Source organism: Gallinula chloropus, assembly GCF_964237585.1.
Source record: "Gallinula chloropus genome assembly, chromosome: 10".
Taxonomy (NCBI): Eukaryota; Metazoa; Chordata; class Aves; order Gruiformes; family Rallidae; genus Gallinula; species Gallinula chloropus.
In genome coordinates, this window is record NC_140095.1 from 14,904,748 (window position 1) to 14,930,985 (window position 26,238).

At 42.0% G+C, this 26,238-nt stretch overlaps 1 protein-coding gene across 1 annotated transcript in view; it reads left to right on the plus strand.

Annotated features, from left to right (window-relative positions):
• The window catches only part of GALNT10 (polypeptide N-acetylgalactosaminyltransferase 10), a gene marked incomplete at both ends in the record, with an annotated part of 80,149 nt that overhangs the window by 38,030 nt on the left and 15,881 nt on the right, over window positions 1-26,238 (plus strand). Inside the window, 4 exons of the mRNA XM_084268441.1 lie at window positions 1,864-1,969; window positions 2,817-2,955; window positions 6,306-6,472; window positions 25,347-25,532. Of these exons, the coding sequence (XP_084124567.1) occupies window positions 1,864-1,969; window positions 2,817-2,955; window positions 6,306-6,472; window positions 25,347-25,532 (598 nt within the window). The remainder of the gene's footprint in view (window positions 1-1,863; window positions 1,970-2,816; window positions 2,956-6,305; window positions 6,473-25,346; window positions 25,533-26,238) is intronic.

The following is a 26,238-nucleotide window of genomic DNA, read 5'->3' on the forward strand; positions in this document are numbered from 1 at the left end:
TTAGCCCCAGCTTGCACAAGTGGAATTTCCTTAATGCTTGTTCATGTTGTGAACTAGCTGTGTGATTGACTTCTTGTCCACCTTGAATGCCCATCAGCTCTATTTTAGCGAAAATAAAATTAATTGCAGTGAGCAGGAAGGCCAATGCTCTGAGTATTGATATTGGTTAATTGAAATGTTAATTGAGTGTCTGGTTTCATGGATGAAACTTTACTTCTGCCAGGTATGTTACCATCTACACAATGTCCTGTCATGTAGTCAAGAAGCTGATCATTTTATGATCTTTGATTGACAGGATCTAGAACAATTTAAAATCTTTTACATAGAAGAAGAAGAAAACATCATTATACACAGATAACCCACAAATAAGGTCTAATAGTTCACAGGCCAGCTTTTAATCAGATTGAGCTCTGTCAGTTTTAGAGCCCTGGATGGTTGTAATTTGGCCTGGTGATACAACCAGCTCGACTCATGGTTGTCATGCAGTTCCTTTGCTGCAAGTTACCACCTGTAATAGAGCAGGTGAAGCAAACAGGCACCTGTGCTCAGCCGCCCTGATTCGCTTTGACATTGGAGCTGAAACCTGCCTTCACCCATGTAAGTTAATACATAGGGCTCCAAGCTGGAGTGGAAAAGCTAGTGTTCCCTTCCTGCTGACTGCTGTAGGAGAGGGGTGATGTGATGGGGGATAATCTGTTAAACCTTCACAGCAGGGTTCACCAGAGCTCATCCATCAGACTGCAGTGAGGTGACCTCCATCAGGCTGAAGTCTAGTGCCTTGGAATATCAAGTGAAATGTTCAAATGTCCTATTTTCCCAAGACAAATCTGGGCATAAAAATGAAGAATTTGTAATCTAACTAGTCAGGCAAATGACATCTGTGTCCCAGATGTCGAAGATGCCTGATAACCCTGCAAGGTTACTATGCCAACCAGTACTTTTTGGTGGGTTTGACTGACCCATTAGTGAGACTTTAAACCTCTTGCCCTCTAGGGAGGGAAGCTTTTTCTTTCTAGGAAGTTCTAGCCTGTGGAGTTTGCTCTGCACATCACAAGAAATTAGAAGGGAAAAACCACTAAGTTCTTTCTGTAACTATTTCTGCAGTTAAGATGCTACAAGTGACTTGCACCTACACTCTACCAGCATATTACAACATAATTGAAAACTCAGAGATGATGCCTTCTTGACCCTAAACCGTACTTAAATATATCATGTCTATATTTCCCCTGGATTTGGGGGATGTCAGTGTTTGAGATGTATCATGGTTTCCTTTCCACACACAGCAGTCTTTGATCCTGAATTCACCCCATCTTTCATTTGCTAACTTGTTCCCAAAGCACTCATTGCTTTTGAATTTCAGGAACAACATAATGAAAAGAGGAGCTCTAATTGGGTTCAGTGTAGACTCATACCTTCTGTAAAATTTGCTTTTAAGTTGAGCAGCAAGAGTCTTAATAAATGACCTTTTAAATCTTATTTTGATTTTATTCAGGTATAGTAGTGTGCTCATTAATAATGATCCTGCAATAGGTCTCCCATTACAGCTTTATTGTTAATTAAATAGGATGTAAGATGTATTGGATGTTTTCAAAATGAAAATGGGAGTTTTTAATAGATTCCCTGATTAAGAATACTGGTCTGCATACATGATGGTGCCCTGAAAAAAATATCACTTAACTGCTATAGATAAAGTGCTGTTCTAAGGCAAGCAAAACTGGCTTCCTCACCCCTTTCAGGGTAAAAACTACATGCTGTCACGGTCTTACCTTGAGGAAGGTATTGAATCTCCCCTTACTGTATGGGGAGGCTGTTAAGAAAAGGTTTCCCATGTTGTGTATTTAATATATCCAATCTTTCGTTTAGAAGGCATCACACGTGAGGCAAAAGAAAGACCCTTACTTTGGCGATGGACAAAGGAAAAAGGACTGGCATAACAAAGAAGCTATAAGGAGGGACTCTGAGCGTGTAGGTATGTAAGTTTACTATAAAAACATTTTAATACAGATTGTAATTTAGTTTAATTTGTAGGCTGAGTACAGAACAGCATATTCAGCTTCAGGGTCAAGATGATGTTTTTGCCACGATGCAACAGTTGCTGTGTTCTAATCCCATTTAAAGTCATTTCCTCCCAACTGCACAGTAATTGTTTGGAGATGAAAACACAGTGGTAACATCTTGGGTTTTTTAGGATAGGTGCAGTATTGAATTTTAAATAGTTTACAAAAAAAAGTGTACCTATACCCCTCCCCAAAATGGGAGATCCAGAAATTAAGAGGAGGAATAAAAAAAAGATTATAACGTTCATGCAAGTTTTATTCTGTAGTCCTGAGATTTGTCTTGCAGCACATAAAAGGGCCCATTCTAAACGTCACAGCTTTACGCTGTGTATCTGCAAGGGCTCTACCTCCTCTGTGCAAGAGCTCAGGTTGTTAAATATACATATCCATCTGTGCTGAAAAAAGCAACAGTGATGAGATATTCAAACCATATGTATTCTTCCTGCAGTGAAACAAAAAACATTCTATAGATCCTCCCCAGTGTTGCCACAGCCCCTTCATCTGTTTCTGATGTTAGAAGGAAGACATTTAACTTCCTCAGTTTGCACAGCTGAGTGGTTTGTAGCAAAACTGCTTATCAAATAAAATTGTTATGTTGACATGGTTGACCCAGTGCTAAATATGACATAGAGCACAAAACTAATGAAGGAATTTTCAAAGGGCTATAAGATGACTGCTTTCCTTTCGGTGTATGGATTAGTTTCTGGCCAGTTAAACCCCAATTAGTAGTAATGATGCATGTTTACTCTCTGTCCGTAGGAAACGGAGAACAGGGAAAGCCTTACCCAATGACTGATGCAGAGCGAGTGGACCAGGCATACAGGGAAAATGGCTTTAATATCTTTGTGAGTGATAAAATTTCTCTGAATCGTTCCCTTCCAGACATCAGACATCCAAAGTGAGTATATAGCTTGCTCTTCTACAAGTGAAAGCCCTAAATTACCACATCTGCAGGAGTGTGCTGTTTTTATTAGAGATTCTTGTACCTTCATCAAATACAATCCTTTCACAGCTGGGTCCTGCTGTCCCTTTAATAAAGGGCAGTCTGTAGTAATTGCAATGAGGAGACCAAATCTAGGGAAAATATCCTGTTTTGATTCCAGAAGGTTTAAAACTACCAGAAAAGTCAACCCTGTGCAGAAGAAATCTTGAACTTCCCCCAGAGGTGACTACTACCTTCACGTCTTCTAATGTGGCAGATCTGTTCCTGAGCCCACTGACGTAGCCAACAACTTTTAGCAACTAATAAGTTGGAGCTATTTCTTTATGTAATTTAGACTGATGTGAGTGTTGGACTCAACTGACAGATGCCTTAAATGATAGCTTTGTTGCTCAACACCCTGCCCAGTTATGTTGGCCACCAGCTGGAAATAACCATGAAATGCTCAGGAGCAGAACAAGATCTGAGTAGCTTCACTCAATTACGTATGAAGAGGGCTTTTCATTCAGAAATCTTTCTGATTTATGGATTAGTTTTAGACATCTTCCTCATAAAAGCCTCATCAGGGTTTATGAGTAGAAACTAGTTCCAATTGAATTCTGGCTTTTGAGTTCATCTATTTTTGGACGTTCTCCCATGGATGGTGTCAAACTGAATTTTGTGCAAGCCAGAAGGAACTTTTAGCCAAAGTGCCTCAGTTAAGTCTTAACCCTTATTTATACAAAGCTGAGAGGTTTTTAAATATTCTCTGTGCAGTTCTTAATCTGAAAGCATTGCTAGACACTTGAATGAAAGCTTGTTTTGTGTAAAGCCATTTCTATCACAATTTGGTGAATCTGAATTCAACATCTACTTTATTCATTAAATATGATTTCCAGAAGTCAGGCTTTCTAATTCGTTAGCTGTGCATTGAGAGATTACCTCTTCAGCTGTCACAGCAAACTAATCAAATACACCAGCTTGACACCCTTTCTCAATATATACTCATAAACCAGAGTAGTGAGTATAGCTCCATAAATATTTTAGGCATGCAGCTGAAGTGTTTAAACATAGACATAAATCAGGTAACTGAAGATGCTCGTTGATCAGCCCAAACTCAAGTCCTAGGAAATGCAGTTTGAGTTTGCTAACCTAAATTATATCTGGCTTCCAATTACAGGGACTGCCAAGGGCCCTGAGAATTTAAACTTCAGACAATGCCAGTATTTCCTCTTCTGAGGATTTAAGATATTACCTCCTGTTCCCCATTGTGTCTCAAAGTTGCTGACTCCTTGTTGCTAATCCTGCTATTTTAACTCTCTTAAAACGTGTAATTTCTAACTTCAGTTGCCAGCTAAAAGTAGTAAGTGACCCATGGGAATCAAGGGGCCAAGGAAGAGCACGTATTGCATATACCTGGGGACACACTGTTTGTTTCAACAGTTGTCTTCCCCTGCTAACATTTTCTTTAAGTGCTTCTAGGTTTTTTAATATTAAATGCTAATTCTGCAGGTCTTGTAAAGCAATTCTAGATGTGGTAGCTGGAGGGAAACAATTTCTCTCCTTGCTTAATAGTTAAACTTAATAGCTAAAGTTTGCTGCTTGTTAGTCAGAAAACTTCATTTTAAGAAGAGTTAGAGATTTGGGAGCTCTTGTTTCATATTGGAACAGAATTATAGCTAGTAGCTGTCTCAGAAAAAGGTTGAGATTGCAATGCCAAGGGCTGGATGAAAGCAGTCCATGCAGCTTTATTTTGCATCTTGTATCTGTTCATTGCAGCCATAGTCTGCAAGCTCTTGGCAGAACCCCAAGACAATTCATTAGACCCAGAATAAGCTACTGTCCTTTCACGCAGGCACCGCAGCCACTTCCTGTAATCGCAGATTTATTGAGCTGGGATAACATAGGTGCATCCTCCTCCCTTCCCTGGGAAGGGTACAAGGGAAAAGCTGCTGCTGCTGCCAGAGCTGCTCTCATTGCCATCTGCCCTTCCTGGGAACAGGGAGGGAGTTACATGCATGTGCTGCTTTGTGTATGGAGAGAAAGCCTCGCCAAGGGCCTGGGAAGGGGGAATCTGCAGATCAGCCCTGGTGCAGGCTGTGCAAGAGGCCTGGTGTTGTGGCAGGGCAGGGAGTGGAGTACGGCCTCCCGCCCGTGCGAGAGGGAGGAGGGCAGCCTGCCCTGCTGGCAGTGCCATGAATATATTCTAACAATCTCTATTCACATCGCCACCTCTCTCTGTTTGGCACTGGGCACGAGGGGTTCTGGGAATGAAATAGATTTTTTGTCCCTTATTGAACAGCTGCTGGGTACTTTTTAACTACAATTGTTCATTGTATGGCCTTAGGTCTTACCTGGTTAACAGTGTTTAAACTCTGCTGTTAGGGCCACACCTGCAGGAAAATAAACACAGTAATGGGATTTTTGTCATGAAGGTACCTTGAAGCCACTCCCACAAGGCGAGGGAGCATTACCCCGGTTTGAAAATTAAGATTTATACAGGAGGAAATAGCCCATATTCAAGGAGTCCATACAGGGAGTCTGCAGAGCTGATTCTCCAGCCTTATCCAGGTTCTGCAGTGCTTTGTGTTCAAACCCCAGGTGTCAAACTAGGTCTGCTGAAAAATGGAGATGATGAGATTAACTGGATAGGAAAAGTACAATTTGAATAACTTGTCCAGGGTAACAAAGAAAACCTTTGGTAGGGGTTGGAGGTTGATCTATTGCTGAGGGAGGTGGGTTTATTTATGGAGCAGATTTTACCACGCAATTATCCTGGTGCTCTTGTTCACAGAAGCTTGGACTTCTGGGACTGTTGAGGGGAGGTGCTCTCGTACAAAATGCTTACTTCCTGCACATGTTATTTAAAAATAGTTATGCATATGATTAGAGTGAATTGTTTCTCTAAAAGCTGGGAATAAGCAAGCTAAACCAACACACTGACAGTGCCTAGAACAGATACATTCAACGTCTGGAACAACATTGTAGAAATTCCTCTTCCTCACAGGCTTTGAGGTGTAAGGATAGGAAAAGCAAATACTTTTGAGACTTCTGTGTCCTAATATGTACCTGAAGTTTCAGCACCTAATAGATCCTTCTGTGTCATCAAGTATCAGTGGCCACTAAGAGTCCCCAGTTCACTTGGAATGGTGGTGTTTTGGCAAGGTACACTACGTCGGGTCAACGCTGGCTTGATAAATGTTTTTTTTTTCATGCACTTTGCATCAATTTGAGGAGTAACAGATGAACTAAGTTACTTAATGGTAATTAATACAGAAATGCTGGTGGTGTTTGGCACTACATTTTAACCTGCCTTTATCTATGTCCAGCTGCAAGAATAAGCTGTACTTGGAGAAGCTTCCAAACACTAGTGTGATAATACCATTCCACAACGAAGGATGGTCTTCTCTCCTCCGGACAGTGCACAGTGTCCTGAACCGCTCCCCTCCTGAGCTGATAGCGGAGATAGTGCTGGTGGATGACTTCAGTGACAGAGGTATGGGAATTTATATGTAACAGCCCACCCACCCCCCCCCCCCCCCCCCCCCCCGTGTTTACTTACCTGTGCAATCATTGAACTTGCAAATATGTGTATAATGACTTGAGGTTTTTTACTTGCCAAGAGCAGAGCTCTGGTGAACCTTGCTTCAGTACGCTTGAAAAGTCAAAAGTCTAACAAACCCCTCCTGTTCTGTATTCAGTTTGTGCTGGTTTAGCTGCTGATGATGTGGGCTGGCCTGTGTGTTGAACAATGTGAATAACAGGGAAGTTGGTTTTAATATTCAGCTAAGGGCCTGTGTGGTTCTTAACATTTAACCCCAGGTTTAAATGTTTGATGCTTGGAATAAAAGAAAGAGGGGTGAAAAGCTCACTTGTATCCTGCTTTCTGGATACAGAAAATGGTAAAATAAACCTTCATAAAAGGTTTCCACCTTGAACTGCCTATGATTTGGCTTATTTTTTTTCCTGAATTTTACTGCTGAAAAGTAAATGGGCAACATGCAAAACTTTGACTGCTCCCACTTGCTGACTTGCTTGCAACTCCACTCTCTTAATCTCTACTGCGTTGCCAGGAGCAGTTATTTTTGGATTGGGTTTAAGTGCTACATGCAAAGACATGTAGTCAGTGGCATAACGCACCAACTCAAATGGAACAAGCACTTGTAATTGCTGGAGTAATGTGTAGATGTAGTTGCTGAATTTACTACTTCTGTAGCAGAAAGGCAAAGGATCTTTTGCTCTGAACCATTTAAATGCTATGTGATATAAATTAAGCTAGACTTTTCCTGTAGTTTGTGCTCCTGGTGTGGTGGAAAAGGAGTGAAGGAGGAATGAATGCCTCTATCACATAGACACTGCATAACTAGAAAGATCACAGAGGAAATCCTCTGAAGAAGCTGGTGCTTCTCTGTGTTGAAGAGGGTACAGTGACTATAAAAAGGGGTAAGATCAGATATAGAAGCTATTTTCTCCTTTAAAATTACCTAGACAATTACTTAGTTTTGTGAGCTACAGAGTTAGAGTTCTACCATTGATATCATTCAACTGGGGGGCGGGGGTTGTGTCTCTACTGGATACTAAAGGATACACCTCCAAAAATCTGACTCACAGGGACCCCCTAAAATGAGCTTGGAAGCAAGCTTGTGTTTGGTGTCCTGACCTATACTGTCTTTCAAATAAGCACTACCAAACTGCTCCAGCATTTGTTCTAAAGTACATCTCTAATTAGTTTGCAAGCAAGGCATGCTGGTTTGAACAAATCAATGTTATATGAAATAAGTATTTCTTTAGAGGATTTTCAGACTAAGCTCGGGAGGGGAAAAAAAACCCGACTAACCACCCTCCTAACAAGGTCTCTTTATTGCTACTCAGTCTAGAAGCAAATTAGACAAGCTCATGCTGTAACCACAGCTGAACTGTACAAACAAGTTTCTTTTGAGGGAAGTAGAAGTAATGAAATCTGGTTTCCTGTGGGTCTGTTTTCCTTGTTCTCTAGATATGCCCTTCTGACCAGGCGAAAGAGAGCACCCTGACTCTCCTGCTCCTGTTCCTCATCAGTCCGTACACGTGCTGTTTGTCTGGCACACTCTTGCTCTGTTCCACCTGCCCTCTGATAAGATGCAAGCTCTTCTTCGTCATTCATCCATCTTTCATACAAAGGTTGCAAGAAGTAGCTAGATTAATTTGTGTGCAGCATCTTTCTCTACATAAAAGACTGTGAAGTTGGACAGTGAACTAAATTGTCAAGGGAAGAGAACAGCACACAGGCAGAGTGCTGATAAAATCTCTTTTTTTTTAAAACCAGTGTTTTCCTGCTAGCTCATTTGATCTGTGCGTGTTGGGACAGTTACTAGTTAGGATGAAACACTTTTCCTTCACCGCTGTCAGTTCTGTTATCTGTCCTGCAGCTTTTCCTGCTGCTCCTCTTGCAGCAATCAGTGTTCCATGTCAGAGTTGGCTTCCACACCTCTCCTTGGGGTTTAAACAGGGCCTTAGTCTTCAGAAGGATGTTAAGTCCTCAACACATGATCTTGACTTGAAAGGCTACTGGCTACAAATTTCTGGGTTTAATTTATCCATTGTGTGTATTTCCATTAAAAAACCCCCAAACATCCCAACCCAACACCTGAGAATTAATAATTTTAATGCATCAAGCTGAACTGCACTAGGGAGTGAAGTAAAAGTTTTCCTACAGCCCCTACATATTGTATGTTAGAAGAGGGCATGTAATTGGGTTTGGAGTGTTAGGCCACTGCTCTGGCTATCTGTTTCTCATGATTAAATTAAGCTGGTGATCAAAACCTTGTGCCCGAGCTGATGATCATCACCAATGTGCCACAGAACCCATGAGCTGTACAAAGAAGGAGGAGCAATTTCTTCATTTTCTTTGCAGATGACTAATCATTTATAATTTTCAAGGTGGAATGCTGGGCTTCTGTTTCAAATGTTGATCCTGCAAATTTGTAACAGTATCTTTCTTCTAAAATTACAGAATCACTGTTGGCTGTAGTGATGGGAGAGGCCATGTTTGAGATCAGAGAGGCAGAGCGTGAGCAGTAAATGTCAGCTGCTTCCCTAAAGATCAGTAAACACTCATCAGAAACTCCAGGAAAAAAAGAAAGGAAAGGATAATCGCTCAATAAAAATCCATTATTAATTTTTATCAAGAGGTTACCCTGACAAGATAAAATATCAGATACACTCTGCCGTAGCTCATGATGGCCTTTCACTTGTGGGTTGTCTAAACAGACCTCCAGCACTTCAATAACTCTTTAAAAAGACTAACCTTCAAGAACTTGGCTTTCCCTGGCAAGGAGCCTATAGCCCTCTTGCTAGCATTTCTTGTGGGCTGACCTGTGGTGGGGTTAAACATACTGGAGGTTGCTGAGCTGCCTTTGAGGTTTTCTTTGCATTGCACTCTCGTTGTGCTGTTGCACTGCTTTCTGTAGGGTCTGGTGATAGTGCCAGCCCATCACCCTTTCATCTGTGTGTCTCATACACAGGGAATCTGCTTCTCATGAAGCAAAGAGGACTTTGCTAACAATAGAAATACTAAGTATGGAACCCTGGCTCCTGCACATATCAGTGTGGGGTTTTTCTGACAGATGTTACTTTATATGTTTTTCATCTGTTTTTAAGCTTGGGAGTAAGGAATTTTTGGTGTGACTGAGGCCAGTTGAGAAGTTGGCGAACAAAGTGATAGAAGAGTGAAGACAGATTCCTGGGTTGGTTTGTGGCTGCTGTGGTCTGCAGCATACCTGAGAGGCAGCTGTGTTTCTTTGCATTATTGGAGCTCTTGGACAGATGAATCATCATCTGGAAGTGTCAACAGCCATTTATTTCTTAATTTGTTTGAGAGAGACAATTCAGTGACCTTTAGCAATAAACATTTTTCAACCAAAAGAGGCTGTCCTGATGACAGCAAATCTCAACAGCGAGCAGCACGAGCTTTCAGTTGTGTCTTTGAAATGTTTTCTTTGCTTTGTATTTAAAAAGTCAAAATGTGCTGGAATAACTTGCTGGCTGGAATTTTCTTTTCTTTTTTTTTTTCTTTTTCCTGTCTGTAGTATAATGCAAGTTTACCAAAATCCAGCATTACTGTAAACACCAACCACGGTGCTCTGGGAAAGTCTCAGTGCAATCAGTCTGATGCTGCTCACTGGTATCATCCAGTTTGCCTTGAGCTGTGGTCCATGTTGTCACCTCAAGTGGCTGTCTTTGCTGACATTAAAACCTTTCTTTGTGGGGATTGCCTTGTTGAGTTTGCTTAAAAGGAGCTGCTTTCCAGCATGTGCCTTTGGTAACAACAAAGTGTTGTGGGTGTATTTTTTACTCTTAATAGTCTCCAGTAACATAGCCTTCCCAGAAAGACTGTGATAACTTATGCTTCCCCACCCCAAATTGAGTTGGGATGTCTGATAGAAGGATTTTCTTCTTCTGACTAATAGCACTTCAAAACAAATGCAGGGATTTGATGTGTGGAAGAATATAGGTTACCTTGAGGAGAGAGGTACCTGTTCAGCAGTCTTGGAGAATTAGATTTAGCCTGCTCAGTGTTGTGTGCCATGTCCTGCTAGACACCCACAGACTGATCTCCCTGGATTAACCTCAGTTATTTCAAGGTGGTCCAAAATAATGCCTACCCCTCTGGATAAGCAGAAATCAGAGTGCAATACATGTCAATTATGACTTTAGAATTCCTGATCATAAAAACGCTTAGCTGTGGCAGTCCCGTGTGGATTTGTGGCTTCACTTTTAATTTCTATAGCTATTCTTTAGTCCTGATCTCAGTTAAATTAAGCCTTTTCATATGCTGGCTTGCAGGGTACTAATTATATCCCTCTGAGCTTGTTGTTACCAGAATGGCCCTAAGTAAACTAAAATGCTTTTTTCATGTATATCAGTTTTCTCCTGGGGACTGTCAGATGTGAAATTTGTTTGCTTTTTGATTATTCAATTACAATGCTGCTGAGTGGTAATGGGTTCCATTATATCATAGGAATGGGAGGAGGGGAAGAGGAGTTGAAATGCAGGTCAGTTTGTAATAATGCAGGTTTTTTCTATTGGCTCCAATAGTATTTATTATTGATATCAGGCAATCAATAACAGACAGTCAGGGTCTGCTCCAGTCCCTAGACCTACAGCCTGAATCTCTAGGGTCTGCCTTGTACAAAAGGGATTGCTGGTCTCCATCTAATTCTTGTAGCTCATGGACATCTCTGCTGTATATGCCAGCTCTAAGTTTGGATGAAGAAACATAAAGGTGTCTTCTGTCTCTCACTAGATAAACGAACAGCTCTAAGCTGGGGAGGCAGAGGACGTTTTATCTTTGCAGGATGCGTGTCTAAATGTTCTTTACTTTTCACCTGATACATATTTGGTACCTCTGTACAGCAGTGGAACATCAAGTAAATACTACTGCTGGGTGAAAGGTAGAAGTCTGCAAAGCTCTGTTCCAGCTGCTGGGTCCCCAGTGAGTACTGGCACATGGGGCTACTCCTCCCCAGGTGCAGGAATTTGCATTTCCCTTTGCTGAACTTCACAAGGTTTCTGTTGACCCATTTCTCTTGCCTGTCAGCATCCCTCTGAGTGGCACATCAGCCATTCCTCCCAGGCTTGTAGCATCCACGAACCTTCTGAGTGTGCACTGGGGTCTTGAAGATGTGTGCAGTGGTGTTAGGTCTGATGTCAGCCTTTGGGGTGCACAGCTAGTGACAGCCCAGGACTCCAGCCTGGCTTTGTGTTGCTGCTGACAACCCTTAGAGCTCTGCTGGCTTTCTGCCTACCTTGCTGTCTGAGGATTGAGCCCAAATTTCATCAGTTTGTCCATGAGGAGTTATGGGGAGGCAGTGTTGAAAGTCAAGATGCCTTTTATAGGTAAGAAAAAACTTAATGAATGAAACCAAACATACTGGAAGAGTGGGCCTAATAAAATGGTTTGCACAAGCATCCCTTATGCCCCAGTGCCCTAGTTCCCTTGCTAGGTCTCCAAAAGGTATAATTATCTAGGGAACACTAATTCCTCTAAAACTTAAACTGACTTTTTGCATTTCTGTGTTTGTCTGGAACAGGCTGGGATCACCTGTTTTTAAGCCTTCCTTTCATGTAAAACATGGTAGGGTTTTTACCTTTTCCCCCTTTGCAGCAATTGAGAATTTTAAATTATTCAAGACATTGTAAACTTCCTGTGTGCTGGAAGGCTGGGACTTAACTGCCAAATGTCATTTAAAAGAAACATCTTGCCATGTGCTTGGACTGCCTGTGTGCAGAGAGGGAAATGTTCACACCACACAGGTGGTTCAGAAATACTTTGGGTATAGCTTGTTTTACAGCTTAGCTTGACAGGACTCAGGGCTTGTGGCTAAGTGCTTAATTTTCATATAAAAGTCACGTTTTGCCGTTGTTATTTGCATACTGACTGACAGTCTGTTCTTTCTCATTTTAAGACCACTTTTGTAAAAATGACAGTGTTTTAGAACAAGTGGTGTCCCTTGGTGAAGGAGGAGAGCCACAGCATCAGTCATCCCCCAAGCATGTGTTCCAGGCAAAGCACTGTGTTGATACAGTGAGAAAGTTGAATGTGGCAGCACTGAAAGTACTGCAGTCTCCAAACACCAGGACTGTTCTGGAAGCACTAACCCAGCCACCCTGTCTGCCTTATGGCATCGTACACTGGCAGTACATGAAGACATAACAACCTTCTTGCAGTAACCAGTCAAAATCCCCACCTGTGACTGGGAATCAGTAGCAGTTTCAGCTGAAGAACTTTATATTTAACCCAATGTGACAGTGACACTTGCAAAGTCAACCTCCTGGCTTCTAGGTGAAACATGGTGTATTTTAGGATGTGGTTATCCAAGAGGGGTGCGTACTTGGCTATTTTTGACTTGGAGGAGAAAACTTTGTTATAAGCAAGGTGTATGTGATCGTTTTCCCTCAGGGGGTTGTTAGGGATGTTCTGGATTTCAGCTTTGTCTGTCTTCCAAGACTACCTGGTTTCCTTTGGCCTTACTTCATGAAAATTGTATCTATTTAGGAGTCCTGAAAATACTTATTTGTTCATCCATTTTTAGATTTTTCTTATTCTTTCCCCAATCTTACTCCTTTTTGTAGGTCTGTGTTTTCAGCAGGACTCTGTGCAGTGAGAAGTCGAGCTGCTCTTTGACATTCAGAAGATAGTGAAATGAGCCCAGGCTCTGGCATGTGGCCACAGCTCATTTTTGGCAACAAGAGGCTTTTAGGCCTTTTAATAAAGGAGTCCAAGGACTGTTTTCCCCAGGCAGTGTCATCTCAGCCCTTGGCTTTGACCAATATTTTTCTCTCTGCCCTCTCCCCTCTTGTAGGGCCAGTCATCCTCCTCACACTGTGCACCGATGGGCTGTCTCTGTGCCACGCTGCAGCTGACAGGGAGTCTCAGTGGAGCCCATCCATTCACTGAGTGTCAGAGGCAGCCACAGTCAAATCCCCCATTTCCCCTTTAAAGATAAATCCCCGTGACTTTTAAAATCTCTCTTTATATTGCAGTGCAAGTAATCCTGGGGGGAGCTGTATGGAATAATCTGAATGGAAAAACAAATGTGGGTAAGGCTACTTGGCTGAACCACATGCAGCATAATTTGGTCTGAAGGGCAGAAGTCACTAAGTAGTGTACTGAAGGGAGAAAGCAAGGGGTGATTAATGTGTCATTTGGGGCAGCATCAGGTATGTAGCAAATACAACTCCATTCCATTAACCACATCTGTCAGGCCTTAATTGAAATAAATCATGTTCTTAGTATCTGAAATAGAAATGGGTTTAATACTTGAATTCTTTTTCATCTTTAAATGGAACAGTAAAGGATTTATACAGCTAAAGATATTATCTTTTCATCTGGGCACATGCATTGTAAAAGTCTCTTTTTTTCTATTAAATGCACTAAAGTGCATCTGGTTAGTACATCTCTGAATATGGAGCTTAGGACAAAGTGGTGAAAGCCTTTCTGACTGAATTTTGAATATGATTCTTTCAAAGCTTTTTACCTTAAGGTCTTTTAAAAAGAAAAAGCCACACTTTTCTTTAGGCAACTATGCTTTTCTACAACCTTTTTTTAAATGTTGCTTTCAAGGTCTCTTGAAGTTGTGGTAACTGTTGTCTCAACTTATGAAAAGATTATTTTTGTACTTAAAGTCACAGAATAAAGTAGTGGGGGTTTTTTCCTTGCTGTTAGAATCCATTGCAGATCATCTCAGGTCTGTTTAGACTCACAAATAACTATCAGCGAGATCTCTCTTGTGTAAGTGGGAAAAGGTTGTCTCCTCTAGATGAAGAGACTTGGAAGTCTGAGAAAACAAATATATTCTTTCATTAGAAGAAATTGTGTCATGAAACATACTCGTTTTGATACCTGTATCTAATTAAATCTCAGGCTCTTAGCAATGCTCAGTTTGTGGGCCTGGTTATTTGGTGATTTAACACTACCAAGTGGATAAAGTGACAGTGACTTCTCAGGCTACAGCCAAGTTCTAAGGTTTTCAGTATTGTGCTTCTGATGGAAGCCAACACCGATGTAATTTTAAATGCAGAAAGTACTTGGCTCTGACCATCACCGATTCTGGTAGCGGCACAAATATGACAGAGTTAAATAGGCTACAAAATCAGTCTGGATTGGGATACCTGTTACCCAAACCCTGGTATCACTTACAGGTAGCACAGCAGAGAATTTATACTGGTGTGGGAGTGAATTTGTGAATCACCAGTACTCTGCTCAGTAATGATCACCCAGTGGTGTGGAGCAATAAAATAAAACCTGATAGAAATGTCTGGGTTTTGGTTTATGGAAAGACTATAATTTGTTGTTCTCAGTTTCTGGCAGTGTCTTGTGGGTCTTGGGGTACTTTAGGCAAGTGTTAGTGACAGAGCTTGCTTTGGATCCATAGTGAAATAGCAATGGGATTCAATTTTGTTTTCCTTTTTGAGTATTAATTTTTAATGTATCTTTAAACACCATTTCTGTACTTGTGTATACCCTTTGTAATGGGTTGTATAAAACCAGCGTTGTTCATTAGGCAATGGCTGGAGAGTACTAAAAATATATTCTCCAGTGTTTGAAGGGACCAGAGGGCCCATTGTTGTTGTTTACTTCAGCTTTTTTTTGTGACAGCCTAAATTAACTAACCAGTTTACTCTTCATCCTCTTGTATTTGTTGCTTTAAGCTCAGTTGCTATGGCTGAAGGATCCTTCTAGGAAGGAGATGAGATGGCTTTAAAAGGTCCAGTGTACTGTGACCTCTTTCTTCACTAATTATTGTGTAGTGAAGGATGCCTGGCAAACTAAAGTTTAAAAAAATAAATAATTGAGAAGCAGAGCTTCCATTACAGCTCATTAAATAACTCCAACTGCTTTGCTTGCTAGTGAGAAACCCTGTGTATGTAGCTTCTATTAGTGAAATCTTGCAGGTAAACAGCTTTTATTTTATTCTCCTCACCTTGAAGTATGTGTCCTCATCTGCTAGGAGTCAAAAATCTAGATACCTGCCAGCTGCAGTGCAAATCAGCATTTTAATGCTTTACAGCTGCTTCTCTATAGAACTTAATTAGAGATGTGATTCAGACACCCTCTGCCAGTACTCATATATGATGCCTGTTATTGGTAATCATAGTTTCTGCTATTTAAGCATGCATTTTGTGTGGTGTTGACAAAGCAGCTGTTCCTACATTGGGACTTTGATAAAGGTGGAAACTTTTTCACTTTGGAAGGTAGCATTGCTGTGATTTAAACCTAAAAGTGGGTAGTCCAGAGCACATTCCTTTTCTGTGCAGTTTTAATTGCAGTGCTGTTTTCTTAGTAAAGAAAAGAAACCCATTCTCTTGCTATAGCATCTATTCAAAAATGTCATGAGGACCACAGTTGGCTACTACCAGCAAGCAAAGTGTGCTTTGATGTCTCCAGTGGAACACAGTAGTTTACCATGCTGAAGAGTGGAAGCCAAAGCTCAAGATTTAAAAGCATGATGCTTTCAGCTATTGGTACTACCCTCTTTCATCCAGCTAGAATGAATGTGTCAGCTGAGAACAATATTGCCCATGAGAGAGTTTAGTTTTTGCTGTCAGAACAGTCTTGGGTTTTGTGCTTCAGGATTTAATAGATTTATTGACCTTTCTGGCAGATGTCACTGACTTACTGTAATAGTTGAATTTCTTCACATAAAGTAAACGAGCACTGGGGACTGATGGTGAAGAAATCTAGAAGACAAGTGAAGTATGAGTTTGTAAAATGTGCTTCTAACGTGACAGTTTGTTGCTACAAGTCAAAATGTGTCTGTGGTTTTCCTGCAGCTGTATTGATATTTTTTTCGTTTGCCAAATACTTTGGGTTTTGTAATCTGACATCCAGACTACAAGACAAACATGGTTTTGCTTTGTCCTTCATGGTTATTAAGGTATGAGCATTATTGTCAGAATGAAGGATTATCAATTAGCTTTCCAATATTCCATTTGGCTGCAAACCCAAAGCAAAAATTTTGTAGGTCTGTGCTATTAATTTTAGGCTTCATAGTTGTTCTTCCCCACTTGGGCACCCAAGATCAAAGCCTTTGGACTCCAAAGGGATGCATTTCTATGGAATCAGAGCAACATTCAGGTGTGTTACATCTTAGACCTAATGAGACAAAAGCTCAGAGTAGAGTTTTCCATTGACTCTTGTGCTTTTTCTGGAATCTTTCCTTTTTCATTGGTTTGCACAGAGCAAAAACTTTCAGGCCAAGAAGTTCTTTGTACCTGGATACTGCTGATAAAGGCAAAGCTGAATCTCTGAGGACTGGTTTGTTATGGGTTGGTATTTTTACCTTTTTGCCTTTTTTCCCAGCAAAACTCAGTGACTCTTAAGGCTTTAATCTCACAGCTTTGATATGTTCCAAAAAGTTTCAGCATGAAATGCCTTAACATTTCATCTGCCTACAGCTCTCCAAATGATGGCAAGTTTTGTCTTGCTGTCAGTCATAGCCTTTAGGTTCATGTCATGATATACTGTGCAGCACATGGCTATCAACAGTGAATGTATAATAACATGCTCACCAGAAGCAGACACAGCTAACCCCTCTGGCACAGCATCTTATTCTGGCTCAGTCCATGTGCACCTGCTATGTTCTGGGGATTGCAGAAGAGTTGTGTTGAATTGGGTTTGTTCTGTTCCATGAGCAAACTTCTGAAATGCTTTTGCACCCCTGCTTGTCTCTCCAGTGCTCGGAGAGCAGTCTGTGATGTAGATTAAAGCTAATTAAAGGCTAATCTGGTCTCTCACAATTTCTAAATCTGCATGGTGTGTGTATATTAGGCTCAGACTGCTGGATGCCATTGGTGTGGTGGCTTAGGTCTTAGTGCTTGTCAGTGTTTTCACCTGCCCACACAGCATTTATCAATTTAGTAAAGAGGGTTTTTAAACAACTGGATAATCAAAACCACTTATTTAGCCTTAAAATGAGGGCACAGATTCCCCAGATTGAAGGCAGTATTTGGGACAGTAATGCCCTTCCTGCTAGTCACCATGGCTACATCAAGCTTGAGCTGAATATTAAGTGTGCTGCAAGGAGTTCACTCCTGTTTCAGCGGGTACGTCGGCAGAAAGCTGCAGCTATCTAGTCTGTACGTCAGCAAAGCAGTCTCTCTGATGTTAAAAGCAATCAACAAGGAAATCTGAGAGTCACAAAATCACCTCTTTAGATCAAATGTTGTCGACAGAAGAGGAAAAAACCTAAGTGGGTGCTTTAATCTCGATACATATTTAATGAAATGGAAAGGGAGAAGAGTAAGCTAGAATGACTCTTCCCCCTGGGAAAGGTGGGTTATGGCACAGGAGGAAAAATTGATGTTGTGGGTTGATCAGGGAGTTGGTATGTGGGAGTAAAGAACTGATGCATGCACTACAGGTTGGCTTCACTGCTCCCCTCGAACAAAAGGTGCTTAAACCTTACAGCATGAAGGCAGGGTAAGTAAATGGATTTTTATGGATTCCCTCAGGAAGAAACAGTTGAAATAGACTTCCTTTACAAATGAAACTTTCCTGAGAGATTAAGAGGTTATGCTGTAGCTAAGATGATTATTCCCTGTGTATTTCTCTGCTTAGAAATGCAGCCTACTAAACTTTCCTTAGGGTCTGGGTGGATTTATATGCTAATGCCAGCAAATGTGAATTTTCTCATTTTAAGATTACACCTTTGTCTCTGCATTCAGTACGTGTATCTCCCGAAGCCATAACTGAGCAGGCTTTGGATGTCTGCTCTAGGGTGGAGGAAGCTATGAGAAAGTTCCTGAATTTGCAGAGGGAAGTAATTGGTGGTAGAGACTAAGCAGCAGAAGTTTAGGCACTTGAGTTTATCGTAGCACACAGCACAGGCTCACACAAGTGGTCTTTGCCCCAGCAACCTGTAGCAACTGGCTTATTTCTTAGGCCCCACGCTTCCACTTTTGTGTACTTCAGTGTACCTAAAATGGAAGACTGATTTTAAGTTGTTCAGAAAGAGAGCAAAGTCAATAGGATCTCCAGAAGCCTCCCTCCCAATCTTTGTTACAGACTGAGCAGTGATGACTGCTGTATCAGCAGGTGGGGCAGTTCGCTTCAGGTATTGTCCCACACACAGAAACCCTTCCTTCCCCACTTCTTGGGTGTAAAGATGTGCTGAGACCCAACAGTGATGCAGGATGGGCAGTGGAAACTGCCCCCCCCCCCACCCCTCCCTTTAAGAGTCCCCACAGACCTGTAACCAGTGAAGCAACAGCGATTACTTTTCTCCCTTCCCAAGGCCACCTCTTCTTTGCTTGTAAGAAGGTTCAGCTTGGAAAACCATGATCAGCTTAATCAGTTTGCTGTTACTTGGCCTCATGTTCGCAGTACTATTTATTAAATGAGTTTATTATCCTCCCAACCAACTTCAGTGATCAGAGGGTGAAAACATTGAAAGAAAATTAAAACTAGTGTAAGTGCTGCCTGTTTGGATAACAGCGTGTTCTGCTATTTAAAAGGATTACTCATCTGCACCAAAACAGGGAGAGGAGTTAATTTCAGTGATGTAGAGCTTTCTATTTCAGGGAGGCCTGGCTTGCACATTGTGATAGATTTGGGAAGAAGTATAATCCATTCTTAAATTGTTAAACAGCACATTAGGGCCAAATATCTAAGTTAAAGATGAATGGATTCATTTGTAATCTCAAACGAGCGTGTCTGCGTGAGGGAGGGTAGGGACGGGAGGCTGGGGTAACCTGTAACCAAATGCCAGGTGAACAGTTGCACTTCAGGTTTTGGTGGTTGGAAAGTAGCCACAGTAACCTGTGGGGAAGGGAAACCAGCCCTGTCTGCTTAAAAGGGAATTCTGCAGATCCTCCAGTCCTCTCCTCCTCTGCCATGTGCACTTCAGGAGGAGGGGGAAGGTTCCCTGAATTTCCAGAGTGTGGTGGCTTTCCTGTCTTCACAAGATCTTCAGCTTTCTGGGTGTAAGCTGGAGTGAAACACCCTGTCAGGAGGCACAATATGATTCTGTAGGGCAGCAGGGGCTTCGGTATCTGTCACCGGTGGCACCTAAGTAACGCGGGACGGTGCCTGTGGGAATGTTTCTGATTTCTGTGGAGCTGCACAGTCTGTTTTTGGTTGATGGTTCTTAAGCAAGGGCACTGGAGTTGCAGATGTAGAGCTGCTGTACAGTATAAAATTCAGAAACCAGAGCTGATAGGGTCTTAAGTAACATCAGAACCATAGAGCACACCAGTAGGACAGGGGAAGTGTTTCCCTTACAGTTCCTTCTTTGGAGTTAACTTTTTCCTGTGACAAGTGTTGGTACTCCTTTCCTGCCAAATGCTGCAGAGATGTTACAGGCACATGTATAAAAAGATGCTATGCCAACTACGTCGTTGCCAAACAGTTTTGAGTCCTTAAAGCTTTTACCCCCATTGTCCTCTGCAGAGGACAGTTTGCCAGCGTGGAAGTAAAAGGTTTGCTTGCAGTTCCTTTGAGTTCAAACATCTGTGAAAATAAAGGTTTTGTCAGGTAGGACCAGAAAAATTAGCTGTCTTTGCAGCCCTGCTATCAGTCAGTGACCTGAACAGCTCAAAGGTCTCAGCCATGGCCACATTATTCACAGCATCCAACCTGAATCCTCCAAAGTAGAGAAAGCAAATGTGTGTTGAGCATCTCGCAGTTGTAGCTGCCCACAATTCACTGCAGTCAGAGGTGGAGGTGGTCTTAATAATCTTAGCTCTGGAGAGACCAAAAGTGGCACCAGACCATGAGTCTGCTCTAAAAGACCCAATGATTTCCTCAAAGCAAAACCTGTATCTGTTCCTCAAGAGAGAATGACCCCTAAGCCATCAGCTCCATGATGTTCCAGCAGCATCTCCTGCTTTAAAACCAAAACAAACTCTAGAGCTCAGCAGGCCTGGTGCAGCTACTTTAACTCTGCCAGCCTACTGGGAGGCTGCCTAGCACGTTTGCCTAGTGAGGGAGGTACGTGCTGGCTGTGTGTAGCAGTGAGGGAAGGAAAAGTGCACAGAACAAGCTGGTGTTCATCTGTGAGCTGTAGCTACAGCAGACTGCTGCTGTCTGCAAAACTGAGCTGCATAAGCTCAAGAGAATGAGGTTCCTTTGTACTCCAGAGCAGCTCTTGAGGCAAGTAACTGTTGAATTTAAAGCATGCAGGCAAGATGTTAGAAACTTGACAACTGCTGAATCTCTTCTACTGATTTTTGTGGGAAAATTACTTTGGTCAGAGCCAAATCAATTCAAAATAGGCTACAAACCCATTGGTGATTTTGCACAAGCCTCTGTGAAAAAGTGGCTGAGGGAATGGGATGTGGAAGAGGTAGGGAGGATGCAGACACTGCTGAGTGGAGACAGACTTTGTGGTTTGTCAGAAGGGGATGTATTGAGTTGAACAGTTGAGTCCCATGGACCTTGCAGCTGCAGTGCTGTTTAAGCTGCTCTGGTCTTAGAGATCCAGGTCTACCTTGCTTCTCAGGTCAAAAGAGGTCCTTCTCCCCCTCTGCGCTGCCCTGGTGAGACCACACGTGGAATATTGTGTCCAGTTCTGAACCCCTCAGCTCAAGAAGGACACAGAACTCCTTGAAAGAGTCCAGTGCAGAGCCACTGAGATGGAGTGGAACACCTTCCCTATGAGGACAGGCTGATGGAGCTGGGCCTCTTTAGCTTGGAGAAGAGGAGACTGAGGGGTGATCTTATTAATGTTTATAAATATGTACAGGGTGAGAGTCAGGAGGATGGAGCCAGGCTCTTCTCAGGGATGGCAGCGATAGGACAAGGGGCAGCGGGTGCAGCTGGAGCAGAGGCAGTTCTGTGTGAATATGGTGAGAAACTTTTTCCCTGTGAGGGTGACAGAGCCCTGGGACAGGCTGCCCAGGGAAGTTGTGGAGTCTCCTTCTCTGGAGACATTCAAACCCACCTGGCTGTGTTCCTGTGTGATTTAGTCTGGGTGGTCCTGCTCTGGCAGGGGGGTTGGACTACATGATCTTTTGAGGTCCCTTCCAACTCCTAATGTTCTGTGATTGTGATTTGCCACTCTGAGCTGCAAAATAAATAAATATGCTTCTCTGGCTTCTGCATGAGTTTGGCTTGAAGTTGTGAAACTTCAACTGGACAAAAAAAATCCTGTCTTGGAAAGTCCTTGCCATGCTACAAGTGGTCACCAGACTAATGGCAGCTTCTGCTTGGATGGTGAGGCCAGGAGGAAGTGCAGCAAGGTCACCTTCAGAATTTGACCTAGGGATAAAAAGAAGTCATTTTGGAACACTTTGAGACTGCTGGTGTTAAGCAAGCTTGCTGCTGAAGCTTCTCTGCTGTCTTCACTCAGTTTTATTTACAGCTCAAAATAAAGCATGCAGTAGTTCTTGACAGGTACTATTAATGTATACTCTGTATATCAAGTTTATCACAAAGTCTGTTAGCAAGCTACCAGCTTAGTTTTTAATCTGCAGATAATCTTACTCTCGTTTATCTGTTTGGGCTGTGTTACTTTGCCCAGCGTAGGCACAGCCATTGGAATCCATCCAGTTCACCTAGCAACATTCATTAAAGAAAATTGCCCTTGTAATAAAAATTACTCAGTGTGACAAGATTCCATAATATATTTTTTAAAGCCTCATAAAACTTTGTAGCAGTTAATGCCACTTGTTTGTTTTTAGAGATTTTCTTTTAAAAGGAAAAAATTGACTTAATTGTGGCAATATTTGTAATAGAATGAAAGAACTGTTTTCTGGGAACATAGAGGCTCAGCTGGGTGGCAGGAATAGCACAGGGAAATAAGGAAATAAGGAAACTGTGTGTTTGGAAATATGTTTTGGTGCAGTTTGTATGTTTGTGAGGTTGCTTGAAAGTCTGTGGCCCTTTAGGAAGGAAAAGTAGCTACAATAAATTCTGCTGGTAGTTAATATACGATAAGCCTTAACCTTAAAAATGCAATATCAAGCATGGATTTTCCTGCAGCAATCAGATCTGATCATCTGTCCTGGCTACAAGGACAGTACTTGGTATGTGTAGCCTCTCCACCACTGAGAATATGTGGAGCACCTGTAGCTTTAAGTCCCTTCTTCCAGCCATCAGAGGCATAAGAAGATTCCTAATGTGTGAGATGTTTCTTACCAATGTATAGAGCAGACTACTCCCTGCAAGTGTAAAATGCTTTGGTATTTTTTTTACTATGGAAACGTAGTGAAGTGCTAAAGAACCAAGCACAGCGCTTGGGAAGGGAAAGTCTGTGGATTAGACATCCTGCTGTCAGTGCACAGTGCTCTCCAGAGAAAGCTCTGTGGCTCCTATGCCGCCTTTTCTCCTGTTACACTATGAAAGTGGAGACATCTCTCAGTTCTTCCCTGCTTGTTTGTTAATAGAGATAAATCAACCTGTCTTCAGCTGATGTGTAGCAGAGCAGCCCTCACATTGCTGCAACTCTGGCCAGGTCCAGGGGCCTTTTGTTCACTTGCTGGTGTGTCCCCCTGTGTGAGACCAGAGCTAAAAGCCTGCTGGTGTTTCTCGGTAGCAGGTTCAGCTGTGCTCATGCCTCAGGGACTCCTGCTGCCTTCAGGTGTTGCTGCAGATGAAACTGCACAAGTCAGGATGGTTCAGAAAGGTAAACGAAGACAAACCTCTGAGAGCTTTCAAAGTCTCATCTGATTCTGTCAAAATAAGAAGTTGCAGAAAGTCTGTGTGTGTTTTCCATAGTTTTGGAGCTTTGGATTTTTTTTAAGACTTGACAGCACTTAGTGCATTTGGTTTAGATGATGTAAATATTGTGGGGTCTGATATTGCTATGTTATCAGTGGCTGCTGCTGGGGAATCAGACCCCAGCCTCTGTGATGGTTACCCCCCTTTACAACAAGCACTGGCAGCAACTTGTGCTTGTCTTGGGTCCCTTACCTGAGGTGCAGCTCCTGGCTTCAGCTTAGCTGATTTATGCTTGAAGCAAGGATTGATTGTTCTCTCTTCTGATGAACGAATCTTTTGTGATAAAGTAACAATGGCAAGGGATGAGCTGTGATGTTAAACAGTGGTGATGGCTTTTTTCCTTTTTTTTTTTTCCCTCCCTTGCCTTTTTAAAGTCTACCCACTGCCTCAGGAGGAAGGCATCTGCACTAATAATATATCTAGTCTCTATGGAAGGCCCTTATTTGAAATATCTGTAATTGAGTTGACAAAATTTCTGGTTGCTTGAGAGGATCTATTCAGAAGAGACTTGAAAAGGATAAGGGGAAAAGTGTGATAGACAGCAAAAAGTACTAAGGGAAACCTATGTAGATATTGTGGGACAATTAGATTTGTCAGGCAAAACACTGAAATGCATTTGTGAGCAAAAAATCCTGGGGAATGTTAAATAAAGCTTTGTAAAGGGCAGTGAGGTTGCTAGGAATACCTCAAAAGAGAGTTTGATTTTTGGGTGATCTTTGAAGGAAAGTAGGTGATGGCTGCTTCAAAGTGAAGGTGCAGAACATGTGTTTAGTCATGGGGACCTTGCCCATTTTTTTTCTCCAGTAGGTAAAGCCCTGAAGCACAATTGCTGGGTCAGTAGCATGGGGGAGAGAGTTAAGCTTATTTGCCTCTTTGCTCCTTTTAGAGAGCTGTTCCAATACCCAGGTTCTCTGGTACCCTGTCTGGGGACACTTTCATGCTGTCTGCCTTTTCAGCCCCAAACTTTCATGCCTGCTTTGGAAGCCAAGAAAGACTCTGCACTACAGAACAGAGCGGATGCATCGTTCCTTGTAGTCAGGGCAAATAAACCTGTGAGGTGGTTGTTTATTTGAATGATTGCCTCTGAGTTTTGTTGTGATATTTGAAGATTAGTTAATTACTTAGGTTTGACAAACAAGCTCTTGCCTAGCGAGGCTTGTTTCCTTGATCAGTTGCTGGTGGCAGCGGATAGTACAGTGCATTAATGAACAGTCCCTGGCACGCTGTGAATAGGATTTGCTGTCAAGTCAGTCAAAACTTCAGATGCCTAAAGATCAACCCATTTGTGATTAGGCCAGCATCAGCTCTTAGCCTATTTTTAGGTTGTTCTTTGGTGCTTCAGTCTTTGATGTAAAGACAGCTGTGTGCCCCTCACTCTTTGTGTAGACCAAGCTTTTTATTTCCACATCTAAACAAGCTGTCTGTTGTTTTCTTCACTCAGTAATTTATTTCTGCAGCTTTCTGGTTTGAATTCTAGTTAATTGTAGTGACCACAAGTGTCTGTGCTAATTCAGATGTGGCTCTAGTCCATATTCAGTGGCGTAAATATTTCCATGTGTAGATGCAAATATCTCCTCTCATAAGCATTTTATGTTGCCATCCAAACACAGTGGCTGTGCCTGCCTTGCCAGCTTGGAAGTCCTTTTGCTGGTTTTTATTCATGTGTGAGTGGCTGCTCATATTTTATGTTTTGAAGAAACCGAACATGACTTAACTGCATTGGGTGCAGTTTACTTCTGAAGGTAAATTGTCACGGATCTCTTCTGAGCTATACTGGTTTTCTGAAAAAGTGTCTGAGAATCTCTGCAGTCAGCTCTGATAGAGTTCTCCTAGAAGTCTTCTGGTTGGCATTTTATTCATTTTCACCTTCCTCTGCTGTTTTCTTTCTTGTCCTGCACTCCTCCATCTTCTAGTTCCTCTTTGTTTTTTTTTTTCTTTTTAAAATTTCTTTATTGCTCCTAAGGTTCTGGAATCTCTTTAGAAGCCTTGGTTAAGAAGTTATGTTTAAACTTTGCATTTAAACAAAATTATTACTACTCTCTTCCTGTTTCTGCCTTTAACTGATCAGGACCTTCTTCCAAAGACGGCATATCCTGATAAAGAAGGAACTGTGTTTTGGGGGAATCGGTTGTTGCGGTGTTTAAAGTTCTCATTTCTCTTTTCCATATAGAGCACCTGAAGAAACGCCTGGAAGATTATATGGCCCAGTTCCCAAATGTAAGAATCCTCCGAACCAAGAAGAGAGAAGGGCTGATAAGAACTCGGATGCTGGGGGCCTCTGTCGCCATAGGGGACGTCATCACCTTCTTGGATTCCCATTGCGAGGCCAATGTGAACTGGCTGCCACCCCTCTTAGGTAAGTGTGTGGTGCTCTCCCCTGGCTGAAGACTGACACAGGTGTTGGTGTTGAATTTGTTTTATTCCCACCTACTGCTTTCCCCTCGTGCTCCAAGTGAACAAAAGGAAGGTGACATGTTTTAAAAGGGAAAACAAACAAAAAAACAACCAACCATGAGACTCGGGTGAATTGTTGGCAACTTGTAGCCTTTAATACAAGATTTTTTTCTGTCCTAGGGTCAGTCCTGCACTGTACAACCCTATCCTTTGCTTTCTTTAGTTAAAGAGCAGAGATCATATTCATCTGTATACTCACTAAATGAAATCTTAAATAATTTATACCTTGCTTGATGAGTAAACTGTCAGACAATCGTTCAGCAGCTTGCAGAGAGGAATAGCTTTATGGTACAGAAATGATCTTTACATACAATTTTAAAGTAGCTTTTAGGTTGGTTTGGGTTTTTTTCTCCTATATAACTATATTTAACTTCATAGTCTGCAAGCCTGTGGAAGATACTTCTTGTGAATGACAGCTGCTGGTATGTATTTGCAGAACATGTGCAGCCCTTTCCAAGGCAGTGCTTCATCTTTAAGGATGCATCAGTTTTACAATGTCAGTTCTTTTCAAGGATGACTAATTGAAAGGACAGTGCCTTCTGTCTCTGGTACCTGTATGCCTCTGGCCAGTACCAAGCTCCTTTACAACCCCATTGCCAGTGACCTGT